Genomic DNA, 10,236 nt, shown 5'->3' with positions numbered 1-10,236 from the left:
GGAGTGCAGCACGGATGGGCGAAACCAAAAGCGAGAAAAGGAAAGACTATGTTTTAAAACTTTCCACTAACTTTCAACTAGTACGAATGCGACCAAACCACATTTTAATTATTAAACCAAACACTAATTATTTTCTGAGCGCTTATGTCGCAAAGGTTTTTTTTTTAAAGGAGGAAAACATCCACCCCTCTTGAGTTCTTCAGGTGGTACAGTCCCGCTTCAGTGTAGGGGCAAAATGGCGTCCTCCTGCGCGCACGTAGGGCGACAAATGCACAAGACAGGCAAACTACTTCACCGTGGTGTGAGAGACTTACTGCCGCGGAGGTAAGATTGTGGAGGATCAGAGCTGTGTCAGGCGGGTCTGTGATTAGGGCAGCGTTAATGTTGGCGTGGTGTGCAGTGATGCTCAGGCTGAGGGAGGTCATGGAGGAGCTGCAGTGTGAGTACTTATGAGGCCACTAATGACCGAGAATGTAATGGTTACCTGCAGAAATATTACCGAAACTATAAACGTATAGGCAGATTTATTACGAGCTGGTACACGTTACGGACTGGGCACATTTATTACCGACTGGATATTGTACTGACTGTTGTAGCCGGGTGGTGGCGCTAGCTAGCTAACTTCCCTGCTTTATCCTCGCTGTCTTAAGGTCGGTGCTGAGGCTCCCAATACAAATAATTTTGGTGAGGAGTAACTCAGCAAATGTCAGATGTCTGTAATGCAGTGTTTCCTAGTAGGACTTATTATTTCATGCCTTTTACACACCTGGTATCATATCTACTGTCTATAAAGGCTTTCCTGGCTAGTCCTGTTGTAATTACACAGGACTACACAGTACATTAGATCACACAGTAATCTAAGCATACAGTTAATGATGTCTACAAATATATTTGTATTTGGAAAAATGTTAATACCTCTAGACTAGGGAAAAGTACAGGTCCACATGAGTAGTGTAAATGCTAAAGCATAATATCCCTTCCACTTGGCATTGGGTACAGTGACATTAGGCTCATTTGTCCCGTCTACTTTGGCATTTGAAGTGTTTACTGTGCTGTACATCTGACTTCTCTCTGGATGAATGTGGATACCATACTCATGAAAAAGGAACCCAAGCGTCTCTCTGATGGGACCATGGGAGAGGAGCATTAGTAGTAGTGTTGGTATCCGTGAGGTGACACCATATATATATATATATATATATATATATATATATATATATATATATATATATATATATATATATATTAGATATAGATATATATTAGATATAGATAGATAGATAGATAGATAAATATAGTAAAGGTGTTTTTATATAGTAAAGGTATTTGTCAGTGTACAGCGAAATGTGTCCTCCGCATTTAACCCATCTGGTAGTGAACTCCAGCGCCCGGGGAGCAGAGAGGGTAAAGGGCCTTGCTCAAGGGCCCAACAGTGGCAGCTTGCCGAGCCCGGGAATCGAACCCGCAACCCTGTTATCGATATCCCGGCGCTCTAACCGCTGAGCCACCACTGCCCATAGTGTGTGTGTGTGTGTCGGTTAGGTGGTTGGTGTGGCGCAACAGATGAAACCACTAGGTGCCATGAGCTATTACACCATGTGGGAGACCAGAGTTTGATTACCAGTCTGCGTGTGCTACACCATTACGAGTCCTTGGGCAAGACTCCTAACACTACATTGGCCCACCTCTGTAATACTAGTAACCTTGTAAGATGAGCTGGATGAGAAATGCCACAAATGTAAATGTATGTATAACTTTTATGTTTTTGGGAATTGTTCTTGAAACAGGTATGTTGGTCTGGGTTCTGGGATCTGTCAGCAGTCTGCCGCTGCCGTATCAGGTTAGAGATTTTCCCATTTGTTCTCCAGTCTTCCAGTCTGTCAGCTCTATGTTTCTGTCCTGTCTGTTCTGTAAACCTAATGTCCTGTGAAGTCATGACCGATGAGGTGTTCAGACTTTATCTGGCAGAGACTGTGCCAATTACTTTATGCACACCAGTTAAATGTCTAACTGAAAGGTTGTCCCCTCTGGAATTCCTTGCACAGGATCTACAGAGGAAGTTGTCATTCCAAGAAAGAAAGCATGGTAACAGTGCTGTTTGAGCTTCATCATTTGACTTTACTGTAATGCACAGCAGTTTATTTGACTATGAATGGTGTTTGTCACGTTATTTATTCTTGTGTATATTTGTCTGTAACAGGAACAAAGAGGCTGTGTTACAAGCTCTGGCTTCCACTGTAAGCAGGGTATGTTAACCTGTCATTTCGGCTGCACTTCATCAACTAGGTGGAACATCAGAGTTCAAATCCTGTTTTTAATAAATGTTTGTTTTTAGGACCCTACTGCACAAAGCTACATTTTGCAGGATGACCCTTACCTCCTCCCAAGAACATCTTCAGAGTTTGTGAGTATATTGTTTGAGCAAGGATAGTAGTTTCTATTAGGGCTGGCTGATATGGTCAAAATACTATATCACGATATTTAGACATTTTTCACGATACATGATATTTATCACGATGCATGTAACCACAGAGTAACTACTATTCAGAGACTCCTCTGTACTGAACACAGTGGTTTTTATTCAACATCTGCTGCACCTCATCTAATTAAACCAGTGTAATTACATTGTTAGTAATGAAACCTGTAGCTGATCAGTGTTTATTAAGCACTTACAATATCCTTGATATGCCTAGAAAAACATATCACGCATCACGATAAGAAAATTTGTAACGATTTATATTGCACAGCTCTAGTTTCCAGTAGGTTTTTAGTAGTTTTCATCCTCATCCATCATTGAGAGAAAACGTGACCCTCTCGGATACTAAATAAAATGTGTAATTCCATTCATTTTAGCTACCATTAGCTTCCAATTTTTTGCCTTTAGTTTTTGTAAAAAATGAATGCCATTTATTTTTAGTTTCAAGTCTTTATTTACATTAATTCTAGTGCCTATTAATGTGTGTATTCACAAATTAAACACAATCATACAGACATTTTACAAATAGGCGACATCTATTACATTTTGGAACGTGGAAAATAACTGGAAAACAAAATCCTTTTAAACATATATTATGAATGTTGCTTAATAGTATCAGGGACATGGACTATGTAAAAGTTCAGAAGAGTCCAAATTAATTTTATAGAAGAAAAAAGTTGTAAAGTTGTAACTATAGAATCTTACTTCTGTGTTCTCCACAGAGACTGTTTTACTTTTCCCAGGAATCGGGCAAAAGCGCGGCTAGGTATTTCATCACAACCTATCCAAACCTTTTCCAGAAAGACTTTGCAGAGCCTCATATTCCAGTGAGTCTACAAGCATACCATTATAATGTTATTGTTGTTGTTACTTTTTTGATGATTTGCATGAGCGCTGACTTTTCCTTTACTTTTAACAGTGTTTAATGCCAGAGACTCTAGAGCTGCAAATAGAGGAGGTGTCCGAGGCAGCTCTTATTGAACGCATTCAGCTCAGAAGGGTGAAGGCAGCTATTGATATGTATGATCAGCTTCAGCAGACAGGTAAGACGATATACAGATTCAGTTTGTTACAATTTCAAGAGATCTTAAAGGCATACTGTTCTGATCTAATAGCATATTGCACTTGATTGACTGTAGCATTGTAGCAACTGTTGGTTAGGATCAGCTGAAATGACTGCTGAATTATCATCAAACTTTTCATAGGTACTGCTTTGTCACTGGATCTGACAAATGACCTGTTGGACCTAATCTGTGTCTACGGAGACCAGGATCCAGAACAAAATGGTGAAATAGAGCAGAGAACTGAAGACACTGTACGTTTGATTTTGAGTTTGAGTTGATTTTGGGAAAAATAGAGTAATGTTAAATTCTGGCAATACCCAAAAGAGGGGTTTTCAGTCTTGTTTGTGTTTCACCATCAGCCAGTATTTTCAGTAAGAATTCAACATTATACCAAAGTAACTGAATAAAATTTAATCGAGTCATGGTGAAATTCGAGATTTTGTATTTTTTTACCTAATGTGAACCTTACACTTTACAAGTTTTAGATCTATATTGAACATGGTGAACTCTGCCTAGCCCTACCTGCTGACGTAAACAATATTTAAGTCCCAATAAGGATAAGGGTTTTCTTTTTTAAGGACTTGAAAGAAAATGAACATTTTTGCTTTTGTTTTATTTTTATATATTTAGTGACACATTTTATCCCTGGTGTATGTGGATGGAGTACCAATGATCAGTTTTATAGTTCATATACTATTCAGTTTTATTTTGTTTGTTTTCTGGCGTGTTACAGGAGGAGGTCCAAGAGGATGTAAGGAAGACGAGTAGATTCCCAAAAAGACCCTCTGAACTCCAGAGGACTAAGTGGAAGTGGGTTTGATAGGATTAGTGAATGTGAAATATTTTATGTATTTATTTAATTATTTATTTTTAATTATTTATTGGGTGATTCCTAAATTTAGGATCTCGATAATTGTTCCATGGCACAAATCTCATCACTCTTTAAAAACCAACAGGGAGAACAATAACGCAGAAAGGATCTTTAACTTGATGCCAGAACGTACCAGACGTTCGTATGGCGCGCTGATTCGGGGCATGGTGAAGGTATGGATCAGAACCTCCACAGAATTGATTTTGTTTCAGTGTTTTTACTAAGCTAAATGTGCAGATGTTCATTTATTTAACTTTTTTATTATTGAACCTACAGCACGGTGCTTACCAAAAGGCTTTTGACACTTACACAGACTTGCTGAACAATCGACTGACCGGTAGGGTTTCTTTTGCCACCTTTAGCAGCTGGTGTTACCCTCATAATGTTAATCTCTGTCTGCTGCATCTGTAATTTGGGTTCAGTTCTGCAAAAACAACATTCAGCGTTTCCTTGGACTAAATGGAAATAAATAGCAATGGCCGCCCACTGCTCTGGGCACGTGTGCTCATGGTCACAGTGTGTGTTTGATCACGAGTGTGAGTGTGTTTGTGTTCACTGCATGGATGGGTTAAAGGCGGAGGCCAAAATCTATCTGTGTCCAAAAATAATGGTGAATTTGATTGGCTTGTCTTGAAAGTGAATAGACCAGTAGAAATGCTACAAAATGACTTGGAATAAAATTGAAGCTTTGACTTCCATTGAAATTTTCTGACTTTTCTGAAGTTTTTCTGCGTGACAGCAAAGATGTGCTAGGCACATATAGAGATTATGTTGTTTTTGTAAACACTGGAGGGGTCTTTTAAATTTCAAAGGGTGTGTGTGGTCCTATGCTGTTGTATCTACATTACACGAATATTAGTAGTTATAATATGCAAATCACTTTAGATGGCTAAATGAGAAGTTGTTCATCACCACTTGTACTTCATAGCCTTTGTCTGTTTCATTAAAGCAGGATAATAATGCATTCTTCCGAAGAAATATTTGTGTTTTTTTTTTTTTTTTATTCTCTAGCTGACGTGCACATCTTCAATGCCCTCATCGCTGCCGCCCCGGAAGTGCGGGACAAATATTCTGACAAATGGGAACTGGTCTTAGTAAGTTCAAGCAGCTCCTTTTGAGTGCCGGCTTTCTTGTGTTACTTCCAGCTGCGTTTCTCACTGTGTGTGTGTTTGTGTAGGACTTGCTGAAGCAGATGGCTGAGCAGAAGGTGAAGCCTAACTTGCTGACGTTTAACACAGTGCTTAAGGTTTTGGGGCACTGCGGCTTACTGGCCAGAGCACAGGCCTTTTCAGTGATCAGTGAGATGAAGGCCCTCGGCATCGGTTTGTCCCCAACACGCCACACATTGATACAACATGTTATAAAATTTATATTGGAGGTGCACTAATATTTCTGGGCTGATGATGAGAACGAGTGATTAAACATCAACTGCAATGTCAATAATAATATATTGAATTTGCATAACTCTGTTATGTTTCTTACAATTTAGCCCCCAGTTTGGCCACCTATGCCCACATTCTTGGCATCTTCTGTAAATCAGGTAAGCACATTTTGTGCTTCTTTTACATTTGCAGTCTATCTACAGTCAACAGTAGCAGTCATGATTGGGACACACCTGCACCTGCTTTATTTATTGAATTGTTGGTAACATTTTTCAGAATACTTGCAAACATTCGATCAAAGCAACATTATGTATCAATTTTACCTTAAAATAACAACTTGAAAATTAAAATGGAGATGCATGAAACTATTTGCAAGAATTGCGTAATGAGTCATATCTGTGTAAAATCAAGTGCTACAGTTCATTTTGCTTTCATTTTTCGACTTGTAAAACGCTGTTGTACAACTGTCCATGAGGGGGAGTGCATAGCACAATTTATATTTACCACAGTATTGTAAAAATACCAGTTCTTGCATAATGCTGCTTTATATGCCTTTTAAGGTTAGAAAAAAATCTTATTCGACCAGATTTATTTGACTGTGAGTAAATATAAATGTGGATTTATTGTTGAATAATTTAGTTCTGGTTGCTTAATTCATGTTCTTGATTTGTAGGCAACTATTTGGAAAGGAACAAAGATACTCTAAAGGATGTGTTGAATGAGATATCAGGAAAGGGCTTCACTCCCCAGGACCCAGATGATGGTATGAACAATGCTAGCACATGTAGTATTTCTGTAACTCATGGGAAAATAAATAAATAAATAAATATATTAATTTATTTTTTCCCTAAATGTTTGTGCATTGTGTTAAGACTGTTGCAAAATGTAATGGTGAACATACCTACTGTGTTTTTTCTGAGGGTAAAACAAAATGTCTTAATGCAACTTTAAATCTGTATTGTCGTGGATGTGATTTTTGTGTCATTTATGTTCTTTTGTAGTGCTGTTCTTCAAAGCTGCCATGAAAGTTGTAAGTTGACTTTTAAACATTTGTTGCGTTGCTGTCGAACACCCTTTGCACTTTGTACAGAGATGAAATCATGTTGGTCTCCTACTTCTATGCAGTGTCTGATAACTAGGGACATAGAGCAGGCTTACAGTGTAAACAACTTGCTTGGAGTCGGCGAGAACTGGAAACTGCTGGGAGACCCGTTGCACCGGAACATCTACTAGTGAGTATAACCTTATTGGAAACCTGCTTCTATTCAGGAAGGAGCATACACTGCCCATTGAGTTTGGGAGATACCTGAACTGAGGAACCAACTAACAGACAGACAGATCGATCCATTATGATTTTGTTTTTCTTGTAAATCTCATGAAAACAAGCTTGTATCTGTTAACTTGTTGATGTTAAAAAAAAAGAATGCTTATTTGACATGGACACGCAGTGTCACTGATGCAAAGCACCAAAAGCCTCTAGTGCCCCCTTGTGGAGGATTTCAGGCATGATGGACCTTCAGACAGATCTATCCATCCATGATGTGCTTCACACTTAAAAACATTTTAAAAGCAAGGCGTCCTCAAACCTTTTAAAGTGTATGTTTTACCTCATAGTGTCAGCAACCACTAATGGCAAACTATGGTGCAGGATACTCCAAACTCCAAAAACATCAATAACTATTACTTTACAGCTTCGGTTCTCCTTAGACTGAAGACTAGCTTTAGGAATGTGTCTGAACTGTGTTGCTTGAAATAACCTGTGCTACCCAACACTTATTGATTGTGTTCAATGGAACGAGCCCTAAAGCAATCTCACTGTTACAGTGGACAATTCTTCTCCCTGCTGTGTATGATGGAACACATCGATGTGGTGCTGAAATGGTACAGAGAGCTCGTTCCCTCAGTAAGTACAGTAAGAAAGAAAGAGGCAGATGTGGTTCAATGCAAAGCACTACTTGTTAAACCAATCTCGAGTTCACCTTTGTGTTTGGTTGCAGTTATACTTTCCCAATTCACAAGGGTTGTACGGTCTGCTCCAGTTACTCGACACCGACAACAGATTGGACCTCATCCCTCAAATTTGGAAAGGTGGGCAACATCATAAACTTGAAACTTTGCCGTTTTTAATAAAGTTTTTTTCCTTACCAATGGATGTTGGTGACAGGCTAAGTTCAGTGTTTGTTAGCAATGTTAGCCCAGCATCTCCTGTTGTAAACTAAAGAACCATGTGTCAATTATCATCATTTTGGCTAATCGACTGCATCTGGGGTATTTATTACTACAAGTATGTAATTTAGTATGCGCATGTGGTGATATGCGCATTTACAATGGGTATTCCATTATCTCAAACATGTCTCGACAGCTCAGATAAAAATTTTTGATAAAGATGATAGTTCTGTAGAAACTACTTTTTAGGGGTAGGTGGGGCTTAAAAAGAAAATCAGCTTTGCGTTCACATGGCTGCTTACTATCATTCAAGATCGCAGCCCATCATTGCTAAACTGTGCCTTACAGTGTGGTGCAGAAATAGTACAACTATTTTCTGTTTTCTTTTTAGATATTAAATGGTTGGGCCATGACAAAAAGAAGGAGCTGCTAGAGGAGCTGCTTCACCTAATGGCGCGTGAGAAAAAAAGCCCAGAGGTAGAGCCTCCACAGGAACACCACTAAAGCATGCTTGTTTTCTGTAACCTTGAGCTAAATTAAGTTGTCGTTTTTTTTTTAGGCCCACTTAGATTTATATACCTGCGCATATGTATTTTTAAACCCCCAATTGACCGTATCATTTAGACGTATCAAAAAATCAGTATAATAAGATTAACTGTATGAGTAACTGTACGTAAAGCTAGCACAACAAAACATAACTGTGTGTCTTGTGCAGGTGCAGCAAGCATTTGCGGACTGTGCTCTAGATGTAAAGGCTGCGTATGCAGAGACTGACCACAGGTTGCCGCCGAGTTGGTCATCCAAATCCATCTGCAACATCATCTTAATTCTGCTGGCAGCTGATAGGACACAACAGGCCTGGTGAGAGCTACCTAGAGCAAAGCTTAAATTACTCATATAAGAGCACAGCAGCGCACATGTGTATGTCTAATACAACCCTGACAATTTCCTAACTCCTTCCAATTTCTTTCTTTTTCATTTAGGGAAATGTTTGAGCTTTTCAAACTCCACAACTTAGTTCCATCGTGAGTATGGCTCCACTCTGGGAGCTGATGAGCAAGAACACTTTACCTGTGCTCTTCAGTCCCACACTTCCATCCATATGTGTTGATAGTTTAAGGTTAAACTGTATTTGAGCTTGCTGCTTTGGTCATAAGTCAATATGGAAACTGAAATCTGTTTTCCTGTTCACAGCGAGAGCCTTATGAAGCAGTTCTTTGACTCTATAAAGGCAAGCAACAATGCTGAAAAGGCTGTGAAGCTGGTTCAGATTTCAGCTAGCTTCTTCCTGCCAGTCACATCAAGTCTCCAGGAGAGAGTGCAGCAGGAGTTTGAGTTGACTGAGGAGCAGAAGTAAGTGGTTATTTTCTTTCTTTCTTTTCTTATTAATATTACATGTATAATAATTTAAAGATTGTAAGAAAATTGTAAGATAATCAATCCACCCAAGCTGTGTATTAAAATATATGCATGATTGAAAATGTATTGAATTTGTTGTCAGCTGTTTCTCTTTTGTCATCAGGAACATTTTATCAGATCTGGAGTCTTCCATGCACAATGATTAAAAGGCCGGAGGATTGTGTGTCATTTAACTTGTCATTAAAAATCAAATAAAAGAAATCTATAACGGAACTTGATTTTTCCTTATTTCTGTATTTAACAACCTACTGACCAATAATAAAACTTTGCTCTATGCTTTAGTGTTTTTTTTTTTTTTTTTTTTGTTTTTTATAGCAACTTGATGCATTACTCTGCTTTTAGATGAACTTGTAAACATTGAAAAACCAAGGCAAATATACAGGCATGCTAAATTGTTTTCTTTGGAACCATCTGGATATGGTCTGAAGTCAATTATAGACAAACCCAATCTAATTAAAATAAACACAAACAGTTGTACTTCTGTCCTTTTTGGAGCATATTGAGTAAACGTCCACATTGCAGACTAAGAAACGTAAGTGAACCTCAGTGTTAATTCAATCTAATTGGCAAAAGGTGATTCAAGTTAAAGAGAGGAGTTTGGAAGCGCAGACAAAAAAGGTACACAAAGCTACACAAAGCCTAAAGGCACACAAAGCCTAGTTACTAACAGATTTGTTCCTCAGTACAGATTGGCTATTGTGAACCATGTCTATGGGAAAGCAGTCAATGGATAGATGAAACAAAACCATGAAGCATCATAGTCTGGAGCTGCTTTTCTGTTTCAGGGCCTTAATATGTGCAATTATTGAGGGAACAATGAATGTTATCAAAACAATTTCTAGGACAATGTAAGGTCAA

At 38.6% G+C, this 10,236-nt stretch overlaps 1 protein-coding gene across 1 annotated transcript; it reads left to right on the top strand.

Moving 5' to 3' along the window:
• Positions 1–232: 232 nt before the first annotated feature.
• ptcd3 (pentatricopeptide repeat domain 3) lies at positions 233–9,591 on the top strand. The gene is made up of 24 exons (XM_072664326.1): positions 233–324; positions 1,788–1,840; positions 2,046–2,085; positions 2,201–2,246; positions 2,336–2,404; positions 3,199–3,303; positions 3,396–3,519; positions 3,682–3,791; positions 4,274–4,350; positions 4,497–4,584; positions 4,688–4,748; positions 5,423–5,505; positions 5,589–5,733; positions 5,901–5,951; positions 6,467–6,556; positions 6,795–6,823; positions 6,919–7,025; positions 7,618–7,696; positions 7,791–7,881; positions 8,351–8,436; positions 8,675–8,820; positions 8,943–8,984; positions 9,154–9,312; positions 9,482–9,591. Exons 1-24 carry the CDS (start codon positions 236–238, stop codon positions 9,522–9,524), a joined length of 2,013 nt encoding a protein of 670 aa, XP_072520427.1. The 5' UTR covers positions 233–235; the 3' UTR covers positions 9,525–9,591.
• Positions 9,592–10,236: the final 645 nt, after the last annotated feature.

The sequence above is a fragment of the Salminus brasiliensis genome, chromosome 19, assembly GCF_030463535.1.
Source record: "Salminus brasiliensis chromosome 19, fSalBra1.hap2, whole genome shotgun sequence".
NCBI classification, from domain to species: Eukaryota; Metazoa; Chordata; class Actinopteri; order Characiformes; family Bryconidae; genus Salminus; species Salminus brasiliensis.
This window is presented reverse-complemented; position numbering and strand designations above follow the sequence as displayed.

Coding starts and splice junctions, on each gene's coding strand:
- ptcd3 (XM_072664326.1), top strand. CDS start 236: ATGGCGTCCTCCTGCGCGCACGTAGGGCGACAAATGCACAAGACAGGC. Junction 2,086..2,200: donor ATTCCAAGAAAGAAAGCATG/GTAACAGTGCTG, acceptor TGTCTGTAACAG/GAACAAAGAGGCTGTGTTAC. Junction 4,351..4,496: donor CTCCAGAGGACTAAGTGGAA/GTGGGTTTGATA, acceptor AAAAACCAACAG/GGAGAACAATAACGCAGAAA.